This window comes from Rhinatrema bivittatum, chromosome 4, assembly GCF_901001135.1.
Source record: "Rhinatrema bivittatum chromosome 4, aRhiBiv1.1, whole genome shotgun sequence".
In the NCBI taxonomy this organism is placed as follows: domain Eukaryota; kingdom Metazoa; phylum Chordata; class Amphibia; order Gymnophiona; family Rhinatrematidae; genus Rhinatrema; species Rhinatrema bivittatum.
This window is the reverse complement of record NC_042618.1, coordinates 148,009,040-148,028,755: the sequence shown is the minus strand read 5'-3', so window position 1 is coordinate 148,028,755 and position 19,716 is coordinate 148,009,040. Positions and strand designations below refer to the sequence as shown.

Sequence of the window (19,716 nt, the reverse complement as noted above, 5' to 3'; positions counted from 1 at the left end):
TACTTTTTGGGGAGTCGGGGCTGCCTTAACTGGCGGTCCAGGATTGAAATGGGGGGAGCCAGCAATGACCCCTGCTCAACCTCCCTGTTTGGCTGTGTTTTGTTTTTTTTCAGCGGCCCTTTAAGACAATGGTGGAACCGTGAGATTGGGGCTACCATCACATTAAAGCAGTCTTGTGTTGTGTTTTGTTGCTATACAAAAGAACCCGCCATGGAACCGCAATGTGTTTTCAGGGGAGAAACCCCACTATTGTGGCGACACTCTCCCATGATAGTGGGATGCCTCTGTGAAGACACACAGCAATTTGATAAATCTAGGCCTAAGAGAATAAAAGTTTCCACATCTGATTACTACTGCAAATGAGAAAAAACTGAGAGAGCTTAGTTGGCAGCACAGGAACTTCTGTGCATGCTCACAAAGGCTTTTCAGTCTGTGGAGCTGTGAAAGACAGCCTTTCCTAGTATGTAGCAGATGGACTCAGGACTAATGGGTATAGTGTACTCCTGTTAGCAGTTGGAGACGGATCAGATTTCAATCTGACGTCAGCCCCTAGTACATATACCCCTGCAGGAAGTGCAGCTCTTCAGTATTTTCCGTCTCCATAGCAGTTAGGGACTTTCTGCACGCTCTTAAGCGTTAGATCAAATTTAAAGAAGAAAACCCAAAACTGAAAGAAGAAAACCTACCTGAAGACGAGCCCCGCTCTCCTGCGGTGATACCCTCGGGTCCCTCCCCCAGTTGAGATTCCCGAGGTGATTTCCGTGGTCCCTCGGAGGTGAGCCTCGGTCCGGCGGCCGAATCGCGGCGAGGACCTAGCCCCCGATCCTTCGGGTGCAGCTGAGAGTCAGCGGGTGCACCCTCGAGCGTGGCGGTGAAGGTATTTGCCCTCTCCCCCCGTAGCCGGAGACCACCCGGGACGAAACCGGGAAGCACCGAAGACAAGGTAAGGTAGAAATCTTCTACTCGAATCCGGTCTCCGAGGGTCGAGGACGAGCACAGGTCACCGACAGGGACCAGTGCCACCGGGTTGATCCTCGGCTATTCCAAGAGTCTACCCACGTGGAGACTCTCCGAGGGGGTCGCCATATTGCCCGTGAGCTCGCCGTTGCCATCTTGGTCTACTCACCGCGCCGTTCACCTCTGAGCACACATCCCTGAGCCAGGCGCACAAAGCACTTGTGCGCATAGACTTACGCGCGCATAACTTGCGTGCACATAGCCGAGCGCATATCTACGGCACAGCCGCGTGCACAACTTACACGCTCAACCTAAGCGCACCGGAGCGCATAAGATTTACGTGCCGACAACCATGGCACCCCCAGGAACAGAAATTAAAGCGCAAGGCCTCTGCCCGGCATGCCACATCAGAGCCGCACAAAGCGAGGAGGCCGTTGCCCTGTGCACGCAGTGCGAGGAGGCCTGGGAGATCCAGCACAGGGCTAATCCCACCCAGGGCCGAGTTCCAGCTCCTCGGGGCACCCAGGACCTAGCCAGGAGGACCCCCCCCCCACAGACGGGGACCCCCAAGGATCCAACGCCTCTCGGCTTTGACCCGGCATCCATATCATGGGTGGAGTTTTTCAAGGGAATTCACGCCATTGTTCAGATGCAAACTGAACCTCTGGCTGGCCAACCACATGCTTCACCGGAGGACCCACAGGCTCCAGGCCCCTCAAGACCTAGGCACAGGCTCCCATTACCCAGAAGCTCCGCCTACGGGGACTCGGACACCTCTGAGGAAGAAGCCGAACCCCTAGAAGAAGGGGAGCTCCCCCCGGGGACAGAGCCTCCCAGAACCATGAGACACTTCTTCACAAAGGACGAGCTCCCGGACCTGGTCAATCAATGTCTGACGGAGCTCGCTATCCCGGGCCCAGGTACTTCGGGGGAACCGAAACCGAACCCCCTGCTGGAGGGTCTTTGACAGACTTCTCGCCATTTCCCCCTGTTACAAGCAGAGCAGCAGCTGATTGACCTGGAATGGAACGCTCTGGAATCCGCATTCAAAGGGGGACGAGCCTTGGCGGCCCTGGACCCAGCAACCAAAGATCTTCTTGCATGCCCAAAAGTGGATGCTATGGTCTGCACAGTGTCTAGATGCACCACTATCCCAGTGGAAGGAGGAGCTGCACTCAAAAGATGCTCATGACAGACATCTGGAGTCCGTCCTCAAACAATCATTTGACGTCGCCGCTATGTCTCTACAAATTGCGGCCTGCTGTACCGTGGTGACACGTGCCTGCCTATCACAAACCAGGAACAACACCCCGGGAGAAGACATGGAACCAGCGATATCATTCCTAGCGGACGCTGCCTCCGACCTAGTGCGCACAGCAGCCAGAGGAGTGTCCTCTGCGGTGGCTGCCAGGAGACAACTCTGGCTCCGAAGCTGGTCGGCTGACGCATCTTCCAAAACGCGCCTCACAAGGATGCCCTTCAAAGGATCCCTCCTGTTCGGCAGTGAACTAGAGAAACTGGCCGTCAAATGGGGCAACTACCGGAAGATAAGACAAAGAGAAATCAGCGTTCCTTCCCCAGGTCCTCCAGGGGCAGATGTTCGCAGCGCTTCAATCCTTACAGTAACAACTATCAAGCGCCCCACCCTACGGGCAGGAACCAGTCCTTTCAGACCAAGCACAACAAAAGGGAAGCCAGCTCGGGTACAGGCCCCAGCCGCACTCCACAATGAGATTCAGCCGACCCATCGAAGGGAAGAAGCCATGGGGGCAGATTAGCCCTATTCTACCACAGATGGGTCGCGATAACCTCGGACAAGTGGGTCCTAGCCATCATTCGGGAGGGGTACTACCTGGATTTCCTACGAACCCCTCCAGACAAGTACGTGGAGTCCCCCTGCCACGACCCCTCCAAGAGGGCGGCGGTGGAAGCTACACTGTCCAGACTTCTGGCACTCGAAGCCATAACCCCAGTACCTACACAGGAAATAAATACTGGCCATTATTCCATTTATTTTATCGTTCCCAAGAAAGAGGGAACATTCAGGCCCATCCTGGATCTCAAGTCTGTCAACCGCCACCTCAGGATCCCTCGCTTCCGCATGGAAACCCTACGATCCATTATAAGGACGATACAACCAAGAGAGTGTCTCACATCCCTGGATCTTTCGGAGGCCTATCTGCACATCCCCATTCATCAGGAACATCAGTGCTACCTACGCTTCAAAGTCCTGAACAGTCACTACCAGTTCCGGGCACTACCCTTCGGGTTAGCCACAGCACCCCGGACGTTCAGCAAGGTAATAGTGGTGGTGGTGGCAACACTGAGGAAGGAAGGAATCCTTGTTCACCCCTACCTGGACGATTGGCTGATCAGAGCAAAGACACCGGAGGAAAGCCGCCAAGCAACCAGCAGAGTCAGAACTCTACTGGAAAGCCTAGGATGGGTAGTCAACACAAACAAAAGCTCCCTACAGCCCTCACAGTCGCTTGAGTACCTAGGAGTCCGATTCAACACCAAGGAGGACAAGGTCAGCCTGACCCCCACAAGGAGATCAAAATTGTGGAACAGGCTACAAACCTTGCTGGACGACCCTCGCCCCACAGCACGGGATTACCTGCAAGTCCTCGGGCTGATGGCATCCACACTGGAAGTTGTGCCATGGGCGCAAGCCCACATGAGACCCCTACAGCGCTCACTCCTATCACGGTGGAGCCCACGGTCCCAGAACTACACCGTACGTCTATCACTCCCAGGCAGAGTTCGGACCCAGCTACAGTGGTGGCTGCAGACCAGCCACATGAGCCGGGGATCAAGTCTCTCCTCCCCAACCTGAACTCTACTCACCACAGATGCCAGTCTACGAGGATGGGGAGCACACTGCGAGGAGCTAACCGCCCAAGGGCAGTGGAACGCAGAAGAGGCGGGATGGAACATCAACCACCTAGAAGCGCGAGCAGTCAGACTAGCCTGCATGCGGTTCATCCACAGACTTCGAAACAAAGCGGTCAGAGTAATGTGGACAACGCCACGATAGTGGCCTACATCAACCGGCAGGGGGGAACCAGAAACCAACAGGTGTCCCTAGAAATAGACCCCCTGATGGCGTGAGCGGAAGCAAACCTCCAGGAGATCTCCGCCGTCCACATCGCCGGGAAAGACAACATCACGGCAGACTTCCTCAGCAGGGAAAGTCTAGACCCAGGAGAATGGAGGCTGTCACCCACAGCCTTCAAGATAATAGTGGATCGGTGGGGGACACCGGACTTGGACCTTCTGGCAAACAGATCCAACGCCCAAGTATCCAGATACTTCAGCCGAAGGCAGGAACCACAGTCCCAAGGGATCAATGCCCTGGTACAGCCCTGGCCCCCGGGGACCCTACTATATGCCTTCCCACCGTGGCCCCTTCTGGGTTCAATCATTCATAAGATACACCTACACAAGGGACTAGTTCTTCTGGTGGCTCCAGACTGGCCAAGAAGACCCTGGTACGCAAACATGAGAAGACTGCTGGCAGAGAACCCCCTACCCCTGCCCCCACACAGGGACCTGCTACAACAAGGTCCGATCCTCCACAAGGACCCAGCTCAATTGCGGTTCCAATCACACAGTTTATAAAATACTGGCATAAATTTCAATGCTTTCTGGAAAGAGATGAGGTCCTTTCCAGCTGGACAACTGAGGTACATTCCATTATTTTGAGAAGGAAAAAGGGGGGGGCCTTCATTATTTTGACTTTTTTTCTTTACATTTTGGTTGCTGGTTAAAAATGTAGCTTGCTTTATAAAGAAATGTTTACCTTCTGGTACTTTGTTGAAATGGTTTTGCAAAGGAGAGAAGCTGTGAGAGCACATACAAATGTAGGTATCTTAAAACAGTCTTCTAGATATTAAAGTCTGGGGGTTGTGTTTTTTTCTTCTGTATTTTTGTTAAATTTATATTTAAGTAAGTTGCTTCATGCTGGTAAGGTGTAAAGAAAAGATCACTTTGTGGTTGGTCCTATTGTACAAGAGCTCAGCATGCCAAAATCTCACAGAATGTTCAATCATAAGATTTGACTGACTTGCTAGCTTCTGGTACACTGTAATCCTTCATTACTACTGGGTTCCTGTCATTGCAGTGTAGCGGGGGGAGTTCTGTGTAATTGTATGTAAAGGTACAATATGGCTTACAGTTATGGCTTCTTTCCCTTATCTAGCAGTATACAAGTAAATTAGGCTTCTTTTTACTCTTGTTACATTGTTCTTCTACTTGTACCTTTTGTCCATCAGCTGAAAGGAGTGCATTATATAGTTAAGAAATATGAGCTCACTTTGCTAATGTGTTCTGGAATTGAATGATTCTTCCTCCGCTAATGATGGAGGTTTTGGAAGTGCTCAGCTAGCTAGCTTTAGATTTCCAATGTAAATTTTTCTCCATTGTTTTTTCGTTTCTACCCTTTCATTGATTTTTGAAACTACTGTTCCTCCCATATTTGATTATGTAAAGTAGGGGGAAGGATTGACCATTTGAGCTGAAACAATATACAGATTCTTTAATGAAAAGCCTTACTGCCTCATTCTGTATATCAATAGACTGCTGTCTTATGCTTTTTTTTTTTTTTTTTTTTTTTTGCTGGGATGAGGGGATGTTTTTTCTTTTATTCCACTTGGAAAAAGAATATGGTAAATAAAATTACTTGCTAGCCAAGGATTAGGTAAGAAACAAGGAAACCTGCTCTGCAAATGAACCTTTTAGAGCCTCGCTTCTGCTGGCGGTAATAGTCATCCATGAAGCTTCACACCCATTCCCTAAAATACCTCACCTCTGTGGTACACTCTGGTCCCGACAGTCAGAAAATGCAATAGAGAATGACCTTGGAAAAGAACTTTAATGTGATAATATACATGAGGGTGGGATAAGGGAAGAGAGTATCTTATCATATTAAACTTTCAAGTGTTAATGAGTTATGGACATACAGGGCCATATACTCACATTCTCTTTAAATGTACCGGTAGCATGATAATCTGTTGCTACTTCTGCTTCTATTGACATAAATGGTTCTTATATTTCATTGTTCACTGTAGGTCTTTTAACAAGTAGCTGCTTGTTAAGTTATGTTAACCTTTGCTCGCTTTTACACTAAGGAATAAATCTTACTATTCAATCAAAATGCACTACTTTAACCAATCCTTTGGATTACCCTAGTTTAGAGCACCATAATAATTCCCCAAACAAGGCAATACCTGGCTTTTAACTCCCATCCTAAAGCTTTCAGGAATTTTAAGGTTTCTGTGTAAAATGCATGACCACACACCCAAAATGAATTAAGATTAAATTTTAAAGACTTGGGTGAAATATTCTTCTGTTGATGCAGTATTCTGGTCATTTTGCTCTAGAATGGCAGCTTCTGGCTACAGTTGTACGCCTAAGTTTACGTACTCTTGTCAGAATTTAAGATGTGCAGCATTTTAAGAAAACATGAGTGATCAGACAAAACACGTCTTATTTTTAATGTGTTTCAAATTAAACTATTATGCATCACAGAATAGCACTATCGTTAAACAAACCACAGCAATCATTGACGGCTTGCAATCTTTTGTAATAGTTGTGAATGAGGCCCTTTATTTTCTTATGTGGTAAAGCTGACCATTCCTCTTGGCAAAAAGCCTCCAGATTCTATAAATTCTTGGGTTGTCTAGCATGACCTGCATGTTTGAGTTCTCCTGAAAGTGGCTCAATGATGTTGAGGTCAGGAGTCTGTGATGGCCACTCCAGAACCTTCACTTTCTTCTGCTTCAGCCACCAACTTGGCCTTATGTTTCAGATCATCGTCATATTGGAAAGTCCAAGTGCGCCCCATGCGCAGCTTCTTGGCTGATGAATGCAAATTCTCCTCCAATATTTTCTGATAAGATGATGCATTCATTCTGCCATCAATTTTGACTAAATGCCCTGTGCCACTATAGCTCTCACACACAAAACAGCAGAGATCCACCTCCATGTTTCACGTTAGGAATGGTGTGCTTCTCTTCATAGGCCTTGTTGACTCCTCCAAACATAAAGGTGAATTTTAAAAGCCCAGCACGCCCCCCAAACCGGGAGATAACGTGCTCAAGTCAGGCCAGCGCGCACCAAGTGGATTATAAAAGCCGCCCAAGTACGCACGTATTTGCCGCTACGCGCACAAATGAAAAGTTCCAAAAAAGAGGCAGGGCATGGGTGTTTCAGGATTTCACATTGAAATTAGTGCATAAATACACCTACAGGCATGTGTCAGGATCCCATGCCACGTAACTCCTTCTGCTATGGATGATGTACAAGTTATAAAATAAAGATAAATAGATCGGCGGGGTTTTAAAGGTCAGGGCGAATTTGGAAGCCCTGTTCCTTACCTGGGCGAACTGAGAACTAACTGGTAAAACTGGTAATGGCATCGGCACTCGTGTCTTTTAAAATCCCCCTAAAAATGTGGTAGAAGTGGCATTTGCACACATAAGAGCATGTCCACTTAAAACTGCATGTGCATAAGGTCAGGCTATTGTACAATGTGTGTGTGAATGTTATAAAATTGCCGCAGCCCTGGCCGCAGTCCAATCAACGCACGCACATGTATGCCCACGCACCTGTTTAAAAGTTACCATCACAACGTTTATGGCCCTGACCCTAAAGTTCAATTTTGATCTCATCAATCCAAATTATTTTGTTCCAGAAGTTTTGAGGCTTCTCTAGGTTCTGTTTGGTGTATTGTAAGCCGGCTGTTTTGTGGCATTAGGGCAGCAATGGCTTTTTTGGCAGCTGTACCTTGCAGCCTATTTTTGTTCAAGTATCTCCTTATTGTGCATGCTGAAACAGCCACACCACTTTGTTTCAGAGAAGCTTGTATTTCAGTAGAAGTTGCTTATGGGTTTTTCTTTGCATCCCGACAAATTTTCCTGGCAGTTCTGTCTGAAATCTTTCTTGGTGTACCTAACCATGGCTTGGTATTAACAGAACCCATCATTTTCCACTTCTTGATTAGAGTTTAAACAGTATTGATTGGCATTTTCAAATCTTTGGATATCATTTCTTATATCCTTCCCAAGATTTATAAAGTTGAACTATTTTTGCTCGCAAATCCTTTGACAATTCTTTTGCTTTCCTCATGCTTCAGTAGCCACCAAAGTAGTGCAGCCCTGGGTGAAATGCACAAGGGTGTGTCGAGAGCTAAGAAATTCATTGACTATTTATACACAGACACAAACTACAATCAAACAAGGCACAGGTGTGGATACTTGCTCTTCATTGCCATCTCAACCTGTGTGGGTCAGCTTGAGTATATATTATCAGCCCAAACATTCAAGGGTATGCAAACTTTTGAACAGGACCATTTGATTGTTTCCTTTATGGCTATGGTTTGTTTAATCATTGTGCTATTCTGTCATGCATAATCATTTAATTTGAAACACATTAAAAATAACAGATGTAAACGTATGATCACAACTGTACTTTCTTTTCAGAGCATGTCTTAAATGTGACTGAAATGGCCTAATTATATAAGCATTTAATAGAGGGGGGGGGTTTATTATTTTCAAAACCTACCATTTTTTCCTTGTGCTAATTGAAACCTGACATTTACCTTTTCCTGTTTTGTTAAAACATGTACCTAATTCAAAATTGACAGACTTAACAGATTTATAATCGTGTTAGTACTGGTGCTGCAGAAATTTTGGACCTTATGGTGGTTGCCTTCAATTTAAATTAGCTTTTCCAAATTTGTAGATATTTTGTTTTTATTAAAGTAGGTTAGTCTGCATATATCAGCACTTTTTTTTTTTTTAAACAAACATTACTAGATGAAATGCTTGGTGCTGTAAACAGCATATTGGGCTGTAAGTGATACTGTTTCCACAAGCTCTTTTATAATAATACAAAGAGAAAGACTGCCACAGATGCAGAGCATCAACACTGTGATGTTGTCCAACCATTTCTGAATCACTCTTCAAAAACACATAATTATTGTATATCATTAACCTTTTGCCTTCTTTGCAACAGATATTGCACTCCCTTCTCTAATATGTGGGCTTATGTCAAGGCCGGATTTGTGATTTTTGCTTCCATAAGCAAAATGCCACCAGTGGTGCCTTTTTTTTTAAGCTGTGCTGGCACATGGCCCTAAAGCAAGCAAAAGTAGGTTTCTTTTTGGCCTGGACATTAGGTGCCTTCAAAGTTTGGCACCGTAGGCAGTTGCCTTTGCATAAATCCAGGCCTGGCTTGTGTACAATACATTTTGTATTTTATATTGCTTTCTTTGGTGAGGGGTTCTCCAGCTTAGAAGACTTTGTATCATCTACATTAATGTCCTTGTTAAAGTCAAGTCATCCAACTACTTCATGGTTACACCTGTGTCCATGTAGGTTGTTTGTCTCTAGCTAGGGGAGTTGTAACATCTGTACAGGCTATGGTAAATAACTGTTTGATTACAGGAGTTTTTCTGTTTAAAAAAAACCCACAATTCATTCTATTCTTAAGAAGCCTTCTCGAAGTGGGAAAATCATCAGCCAGTTTCCCAACTACTGTTTTTGTCTATGCTTTATTGAAAAAGTAGCCTTGGGGCAGTTTCAAGAATATGTAGAGGATGACAGAATGTTGGCAGAGGAGCGGTCAGGATTTAGAAGGTACCATAATACTGGAACAGTCTGAACTGCTGTTTTGGGTGATCTATGGAAATACCTTGATAAAGGAGAGGATTCATTGCTAGTGCTGTTAGATCTTAGCTCTACATTCGATACAATCGACCACTCTCTACTGCTCTAGCGGCTGGCAATAAAAGGGGTGGGTAGATTGTCATTGGCCTAATTTGATTGTTTTTTAGTGGAAAGAAGTGAGTTGAAGAGAGAAATCTTCAAAGCAGTATTCACTGTTGACAGATGTTTCACAATTATTTAATATTTGTTTATAGCCTTTATCAGTGGTAATTTCTGCTTTTGGGGTTTTGTTTCACATATTTGCAGATCAACTATATATCCCTCTTGAGGATAATTGAGTTGATAGGTTGGGAGGAGTGCCTGCAAACCATTAAGAGCTAGACAGCTGCAAATTGGCTGGGACTGAATATCCAAAAAACAGAGATTTTATGGGCATGGAATGCATACTGTCGAACTATTTAACTTTGTGTTGTGGGGTCAGAATTTTGTTATGGCAGGGGACTTTGTAAGAAATTTGGGGGTGGACATTGGTTTGGGTTAAACCTTGGAATGGCAGATTGCAGAAGGTGGGGTTCTACCACTTGAGACAGCCAAGAAAGATCTGCCCTTTTTTTCTCCCACTTTGATTTTGCTAAAATCTTATTCACAGTTATGTCACACTTTGATTACTTTCTGTTCTATATATTTCAAATTGCTTATCTATAGAATTGGCAGGCTTCAGAGAGCTCAAAATGCAGAACTCAGCTGTTGGTTAAGACATGTTTTAGAGAGAACATGTTTTCTCGATTTTGTATAACCTCCATTGGTTATCGGTTAGTGAGTGGGTTCTGTTCAGAGTTTTGATACTGATGTTTAAAATCTTGAATAAAATGGACTCAGTGTATTTAATCCAGGGGTTATCTAGCTATCCAAGACAACTGCTGTGATCCTAAGCATTAGGTTGTTCGGAGGCGCTTTCTCTGTGGGTGGTGGGTCTTGTTAGGGCTTGTCCCTTGGTTTTCTCTTGTGTAGTTCCACAGCTGTGGAATAAGCTGTCAGGTCGCGACAAGTGGGGGATTTAAAGGCAGTTTAGGTGAGAATTAAAAACAATTTGTTTCCTGCAGTAGATTGGGTTATTATGAGCTGTGAGTGGCTGGGTCGCTTGGAGAGTCAGCAGATGGGGCTGGGTCTTGTCTGGCTTTATTGTAGTGTGTGTTTTATTATGAATGTTATGATATAACCTGTTCTAAGCATTTTTAATGGGATGGGTAAAATATCCAAGTAAGTAAATAAACATATCTTTCATGAAAATGTATGCCAAATCCCCTTGCAATCACATGCAGTATTCATTAAAGACACAATAAAAATTAGATTGATTCTACACATCTGTTAAGACCAGAAGAACCAAACAGCCAAGAATTACAGATGTCATACACAGTCATCTGCTAGAATGAGCCGGGGACCAAGCCCATGGGCAGTCCCGTTGACATCAGTGAAACTTCTCAATGGAGTCTCCCACATTTCAACAAAGCAGTGAAGAATGTCTTAGCATATATGACAAGGTGGAGCAGAGATTGCTGAGAACAGAGGCATGTTAGATAAATTTGGAAACGATTAAGCAACAGGAATCAAGTAAGAAACCCCTTGACAGAGAAAAGCAGCCTACATGATTGTACCTCCAACATCCACACAGATGAGAAAAAAAACCTCTTGTTGTGATCAAGCTGTGGTATACATTTCATAATTTTGTTAATGGTTGTACAGCACTTACCATTTTACCAGTGAATTAAGACTTCTACAATTGTTTATTAAAGCCACAAAGCTGCTAATAGGAAATGCTCCAGTAACATCTGGCATATTTCATTGATTGATTTAAAAAAAAAAAAAAAAAAAAAAAGCTTCACCTTCCCTCATGCCCCAGCTAGCTTACCAAAGGGTCTCAGTGTCCATCCTCAAAGTACCCTCAAAAGAACTATCAGCAGTTTTTCTAAAGCTTTTAGTAAACAAAATATTCTGTCTGCTTACATAATGCCCAGTAGTTTTTATTCTGCGAGCAACTGTAGGAGCCATAAGTTTTCAAAGAATCTTATTTACATTTGCTTTAATTCAATAGTGTTTAAATTCTAGCTCCATCGTTTTGTTTACTGTGTACTGTATTAATGATGATACATTAAACCCTGTAATGCAGATGAATGCTTTCAGGCATGATCCTCAGATTCTGATAGTAGATTCATATAAGACCATACATGTGTGCACTTACTGATTTTTTTGAGAGCAAAACAAAAAAGTAAATTACAAAAATAATTATTTTTACTCCAATATTGCTGTCAGTTTATGATGTCATTGACTGTGCATGAGACTTTAGCTAAATTAATTTCTTACAAAATGTGAAGTCTTTCTGGGCTGTGATACTTTAAAAAGTGCTAATAAAAAAAAGTGTTGTAATGCATGAGTTTTCAAAACTGCATGGGTCTCTCCGGTGGCAGATGTAACCCTCCAGCTAGGGGGGCGGGCGGGTGGGTCTCCTCCAAAATCGCAAGTTGCAGCAAGTCCAAAGGGCTCCCTTCTTGATGTTGCATTATCCAGTCACCCTAAAGAAGGATGGGGGCCATTCAGGAACACGATTTTCAGTGGCAGGGTCAGACTTTCCCTACCTGTTGGGACGTCTGCCCCTGCATAGGTCCCTACTTCAGATGGTCTCAAAAAGCTCAGGCACGGCAACATTTTTTATGAGTCCTTTAGTCATTTTCAAAGGAACTTATATGGGTAAAATACTATTTTACTTGCAGTAATGGCATGACCAGCACATGTAAAAATTACATGGAAATCAGGCCTCGTACTGTACGCATGTACTGTTGTGTGCAAAGGTGTTCCGGGGTGGAGTCTGATTTGGCTTGGGACATATATACTTACTTATTGATTTTAAAAAATATGTGCACATAAATTCTCTTGGCAGAACTCCACACATCAAATAGCAGGTGTAATTGTGTGTATACAGTTTTCCTGGGATAATTTTCAAATCAAACTTGCATATGTAAGCTCGTCTTGAAAAAATGGTGTAACTTGGCCGCATAACTGCGTGCAAATTTATGCAGCCTGTTATAAAAATGACCCCCTTTTAGGGTACCACAACCTTCAAAATTTGTTTTCTCAAGGCCTAATTTGGCTACTCAAACACTGCATTGCAAAAAAATGATAAAGGCATCCTATTGGCTGAAGCTTTCATCATCATCTGTAGGAAAGCTATCCGCCCAGCGAGTTCCTAAAAGATCAGTTGGCATGGAAGTTGCCAGATGAATAACATATAGGAGCACAGAAACTGTGAGATTTCTAGGGCACTTGAGGGCATTAAGACCAGACTCACCTACTTTCTCTACTGTTTTTCAGGCTCCTGCTCAGAGAATCAGCAAGGCGAAAATCCAGCAGCTCAAGTGGATGGCAATGACTTGGCCTCTCCCATGTCTCCCCGTACTAGTAAAAGTCGGATGTCCATGAAACTGCGGCGTTCTTCTGGCTCGGCCAATAAGTCCTAGGTTTCCTAGTCACAGCCATAAAGTTCTTTACCTTGATTATGCTAATGCATACCCACACTGACTTGTATAAATATTTTCACTCAGCAAATGTTTCTAAGGTGTAGTTCATCACAAACCAGCCTGTTTCTTGTACATGTATTATTTTTTTAGTAAATGACACTGGAATTTTATATTTAACTTAATATTTTAGCTTGTTTTTTTTTTTTTTGTTTTTTTTTATCAAAGTCCAAGGCTGCCATATGGGGTTTTTTTTCACTGCAGATTTTGCACCTTTTACATGATTTGAAAATAATATAGGAACGATCACGTTTAACTTTGTGGTTCACACAATGTAATTGGAGAAAGCAGTCTCATCATTATTTATTTTTTAAAAGTGTCCCTCCACTCTGCTACTTTCTATCAAATATATTCTTTATATTGAAAATGTAAGAGATGTGCCATTGAAAAAAAGGGGTGCATCATTTTCAATTCAAAATGCATTTATAAAATTCTGGTTGAGCATTACAAGCTTTGGGATACAAAAGACATGTATGGGTTATTTAAGTTACAATTATATAATACAAATACTCAAAGAAAATGGTCTGCTTGCATTTCAGTCATTGTCATATATCTATGAAAGCTTTTTTATTATTATTATTATTTTTAGTAGTTTAGCTGTGACACGGTGTGTGCCCAGGGAAAGCACAATTCATTGGTGTTACTATCAAACTACCCATATGGTCACAGGCAATCAAAAGTTACCAGGAACAACTGCTCAAACTGACAAGAATCAAACTGTAAAGGAAAATCCTTATCCTTTTTTCTAAATATCTATATTCTTGTCTCTTTACCGTTCTGACGTCCTATTTCAATTAAGAAAAACCTGCATCATCAAACTGTTTTCACAGTAAAGGAAGATTGACACACATGTTTTTATGCTAGGTTTGTTTTCTTTTTTTTTAATCTAATACAAATTTCCTAATGAAGTTTGTTTTTTAGTGCCCATGAAATATGCCAGACTAATAATCCTAGAAACCAAAGTCCGCTGTTTATCCATTGAGCAGCACGAGCAGTGGCAGATTTCAAGCTTACACACACACACAACAGTGCTATTTCATTCCAGCTCAGCCAAGCTCTGGAGAAAGGACAAGGTGATCATTCAGGGTCTGTGCCTGTGCTAAGACTGAACAATGGTGCCAAATTATAGTGGTCTGTTTTAATGATGTGCCCATGGTTCTGCTGGGACCTGGATTGAAACCACCAGCTCATTTCACATATAGCAGCTTTCAGCCAGTAATGATATCCAGTCATTACCAAGCTAGGCTGGATCTAAATTGGTAACCTGGAAGAGAGAGACCCTGAAAACCTGTACCAAGTCCTTTTTGACATCCAGTTACTCAGATGACAGTTTGATTTGAATATAAGTAATAACAAAATGAAGCATAATGTCATTGAGTTCCATTTTTTGCAATTAGGTTTTGGATGTACATCTGTTTCAAAATAATAAAAAAATTTTGAAGCTATAAGTAGCATGGGATCTTCTTAGTGTTTGGGTAATTGCCAGGTTCTTGTGGCCTGGTTTTGGCCTCTGTTGGAAACAGGATGCTGGGCTTGATGGACCCTTGGTCTGACCCAGCATGGCAATTTCTTATGTTCTTAAGCACATTTGTATGAAGGCAAAAGTATGATACTTTAACTATCATGTCAAGATGTCCCTCTGATTAATCACATCAGTCACTGTAAAACTGAGACCTTACCTACTTTTGTGGCTGAGTTTACAGATTAATCTCATTCATACACATTCCCTTATTGCACAGTGAGAATGGAATTTGCAGTGCAAGTGTGTATCTTCTGTAAGTTGTATGAGCTGTCAGCTGGTATTACTTACCAGTGATTAATGTTTTGTCTGGCATCAACTACAGAAAACTCATCTAAACTTTGTAGTTGACTCTCAATGTATAACCATTGAGTGTGTAAAAAAAAAAGTGGTTATAAACTGTAAAATGGGTAGATAGTGGCTGAAAATCACAGAACAGACTGGTAAAAGGTCTCGTTTTTACACACTAAAAGGAAAGGGAATTTGGGTAAATGAGAGCAATACAAACTGTCCGTTCATTCCCTTTGCTCTTTCACTTCATCAATCCATCCACACTGGACCAAATTATTTTGGGAAGCGGTGGCATATAAAACAATAAATAAATTAGTCCACTTTGTAGCATTTTGATGCCCCTCTTTTTAATGAGTCAAAATGGAATTTTTAATTACTTTTTACAGTTGGCCTCGGTTATGCAACACTTTGCTTTTCTCTTGACATTGCTTCATTCCTTGTGGGCTCTTGATGTCATTCTGGTGAATAAAAATTCAATATGCAGAACAATTCAGCAAAGGCCTTGGCTTTCAGTTCTGAATCAGTACAGCCTTCCAGGAGTTGGTCAGTAGGTCTGAATAAAATACCAGTGAAAATTAGTGTAAAGGACTTAGAAGGGAGCTGAATAGGGAAGATATGTAGGGGTTAAAATCAAGTCTTTTTTTTGTTGTTGTAATGTTTTAACAGAGGACAGACAGGAGGGAGGTATTTGCCAGCAAGTGAGGCTACAAAAGGAATGTGCAAATTATAAAGAGGTGTGTCATATGGGTACTTAGTAGTTACCAAAATCTCCATATTGATACTATCCCTGGGGGTTTGTCTTCTTTTGGTATTACCAGCAGCAGCATCTTGACGCTGGTCTATGTGGGTTTGGGTAAAATTAGGCCAGAGTCTGAAGATCTTGGAATTTTTCATTGATAAGTAGTAAAAACTGAAACTGAATGGGTCTCGGGTATTATGCTTGTTTCCAAATGTTGCCTTTGTTGGTTTCCTTTTTTTTATGATCTTACTGCTAAATGCACTTCTTCCATAGGGAGGTGGGATAACTAGCATCAGAGTGCCATGAGCACAGGCATCAATGTTACTTTTTGCATTTATAGGGGATAAGCCCATTTGCAATGTACAGTCTATTCATTGTTTAAATCTGTGCACGCTGTGGGAGAAGGAAAAAGGAACATTGTGCAGAGATGTATAAAGCGAGCCTGCCTCTCGCATTCTCCAGCTTGTCATTTTGGAACTCGCCAGGCGATGAGTGCACACATTCCACTTTCTTAGAGAGATTTTCCAGAGAAAATTAGCACCCATAAAATCCACTAGCTCGCTTTCCAAGTGGGCCCCTTCTACCAACAAAATGTAGCATGGCGTCAGTACTAAGTGCATGTGTAAATATAGCCATAAAAGACAATATAGAACTATAAATACGTATTGTCATTTCATGTAGTATCTACAGATTTGTAATGGTTAAAGAAAAGATGACATGCTATTTAATAATACAATAAAATTATTCTTACCACCTTTTGTGTATTTGCTTCCTGCTTAGAAGTATGTTTGATTTAATGTCTGGTATTGAACTGGAAGATGTTCACACTCATAACTCACTTTCAAGCTGACATTTTTTTGTGGGTAATTTTATTTTTTTTGTTACCTTGGTAGATGAGGAATATTGCTTCCCAATTAACACTATAACTTTATTTCAACCAAGTTTACTTTTCCATACTTTATATGACTATATAAAATATTTTATTTATAAAATACTCTAGTTACATTCCTTAGACCGCTTTGTCCCCAAGACTAATTTTTGTAGGTCATGCTGACAACTTGCCAAACCAGCAGCCCTGACTACCATCTCTGTAGGTGTGAACAGCAAAAGAAAAAGTCCCTCCCAATCCCTTTTTCCTGCCAAACTGCATCTGACATTGCTGGCTAAACTATTCATTTTTAATCTGTGCTGGAGGGAACTGTGTAGGCCAATTACTGTAAGTTACAGTTAAGAAAAGTTTCTTTATAGTTAATTTACTTATTGATCTTTTATAGAGAGTATTTAAGACTTGTACATGTCATTTTATTGGATCAAGCCATGTGTCCCTGCCTGGAAAGCAAGTGAATTTAGTTTATAAAAACTGCTTTAAAAAATAGATTTAAAACAAACATTGAAATGCAAACTCCTTAATAAAAGGCTAAACATTTTTGAAAAGTTTGTAAGTATGCTATACCTGAATTTTGGGCAGCATGTTGTGGACTGAAGGAGTGAAAGATCTTAAAAAGACTTCCTTGAACAGTGTAACAGCTGCTTACAAATATTTAGTTTCCCATATGTCTTATAATGGGAAAGAGGTTTCCTAACAAAGATCCACAATTTAGATACCCTTGGTGATAACATCTACTATATATTCATTAAATTCAGCCCATCTTAGGTAAGAGAGAGAAGTATCTCCCTGGCTGGCCCAAAACTTTGGAATGAGTTGCCTACTGAATTAAGGATCCAAGCAGAGAGAAAATCATTTAAAAAGAATTTGAAAACCTGACTTTTTGGAATTGCATTTGGAGGGACTGACAGAGCTATTTTAATACTATTTTAAGTATTTATTTATATAGCTGAGTGAGAGTGAGCGATTTATAGCATTTACATATTAAGTATTTTAGTGTACTTTAAATTTTTATGATTGTATTTTATTGTATTTTATCTGTTTATTGTATCTTGTTTAATTTACCATATTTTAGGAACAACTCATTATTTTACTTATTGTTATTTATGTTTTAGTTGTATTTTATGCATGGAAACCATTGTGATGGCCAGTCCGAACAACGGTATATAAGAGCTTAATAAGTAAATAAATATATCTACACACACCTTTTAAAAGAATATTTAAATTACAATTTTGTTTTAAACTTTTGGAAAGACACTTCTTGATAGAAGACTTCACCTCAGTTCAGAAGAAAGCATATCTTGTTCATTTTGTAGGAAAGTTAGGAAGCTGATGTTCAGGCAGCCAGCATTGCTTTGCACAAGGGATTTTTAGTATTTTAATAAAAAAAAAAAAAAAGGGGGGTTGTTGGGGAGTATTATTTATTGGACCAATGGAAGTTCTTTTGTATTTGCTTTTGATCTCTTCAGAAGATCCTTCATAAGATCTGATAATTTCTCAGAAATCAGCCCAATAAATCATGTTTATGGAGTGTAGAAATTTTAAGCAATAAGCTTTTATGGGGGCCAGCTAATAGGCATCATAACATTTTGTGTTCTTGAAGCAAAGGACCAGCCAAGCTAAGTCTCTTTATTTTTGGAGTCATAAAAAAGATTTTAAAAGAAGGAGGTAGACATCGACCTAAAAGAACTTTTCACCATTTTAATTTTTTCCTGCTCAGTACAAGAGATTTTTTTCCTGAATAAACTGGCAGACCTTTATGCAATTAACTCAAACAATTGGTTTATTTCATTTTACCAAATCTATTAAAACATTCTTAAATTAAAATGTTAATGCCATAGTTGAAACTGTGTTTGTTAAAGATCTGCTACAGAACAGGTATGGTCTCCTCTATTGTTTACAGACCCACTTTGCAAATCTGAACCTGACATTTTAAAAAGATTTCCTTCGCTGTCCCAGGTCCTAGACTTAATGAAATGTTCTGGAACAGCGGTAATTCTCTCTGACTAGTGTCTGAACGCATTTGATGGGGTTTGGGAGCCACAGTAATATGCTTTTTGAAATATTTTATTTTATACATTATGAAGGAATAAGTTACAAGCATACTTAAACATGTACTATAAATATAATAAAATGTGAAGCTGGAGCAACATGTGTTAGGTACTAAGTCAAATCGGAAAACTTCCAAAATGATTGTGCGCCTCTAGGCTGTGAGTTTAAGTTCTGTTTACCAAAATTTTACATCTTACAAGGTGGCAAAATGCAATAGTGGAAATAAAACAAAATGCTGTTTTTCATTCATTGTAATAAATACGTGTGATGCAAGAACAGTCGATTCCTCTGACAATATTGCAGTGAACACCAGACCAAGTACAAAACTTTAGTATTTAAAAACAAGCATTACATTTTACGAAATTTCTATATTTTCTATTAAAGTATATTTCACAAAATTAGTACCTTTCCGGGAAAAAAATAAAAACCGTCATTTAAAAATACTGTAGTTGGCTATTTTCCTACGGTATTTGATCCCCAGATGAGTTTGTTGGGAGATAGCTGAAATCTAATTCCTACTTTTTTGGAAAATTAGTGCTGTACTGTAACTTAAGATCTAAAACCTGTTTTACTGGAAATACTGAGCATTAATTCTAACACTAACCTATAAACTATACAGTACTTATTCAGGCACAAAGGAAAAATGCTATCCGACGATGGATGCCAAGGGAGAATCTTCTTGGGTACCAAATTGGTGGTTCTAACATGATCTCCAACGACTAATCTTAACTTCTTTTCCAAACATTTGTACACCAGAGACTAAGACTTTCCATAGGAATTACATTTTTATAGGGTTTTCTACAGGTCTTTGGACAGCTTTGAAAATCCATCCTATCAATTCTACAAATTTACAGGTTTATTCCATAACCCTGCTGAGGGGGTAACATAAAACATGCCCTTTATGCAGTTGCAATATAATTTCCAGAACCCTTTTTAACGGAGCATTATTTACGAGAGTTAGGTAAAAAATAAAGTGTTTGTCCCACTAGTCAACTTCCCGACAGGCTTCCAAAACCTGCAGGTCTCGTAGTTTG

General features: G+C 41.3%; 1 protein-coding gene across 5 annotated transcripts in view; it reads left to right on the top strand.

Moving 5' to 3' along the window:
• The window catches only part of RALGAPA1 (Ral GTPase activating protein catalytic alpha subunit 1), a 647,855-nt gene extending 631,358 nt beyond the window's left edge, over window positions 1-16,497 (top strand). For 4 of the 5 annotated variants that reach the window (XM_029598964.1, XM_029598967.1, XM_029598968.1 and 1 more), the window contains one exon: window positions 12,993-16,497. In XM_029598964.1, the coding sequence (XP_029454824.1) occupies window positions 12,993-13,138 (146 nt within the window). In that variant the 3' untranslated portion in view covers window positions 13,139-16,497. The remainder of the gene's footprint in view (window positions 1-12,992) is intronic. The other variant, XM_029598965.1, reaches the window with a different exon arrangement.
• Window positions 16,498-19,716: the final 3,219 nt, after the last annotated feature.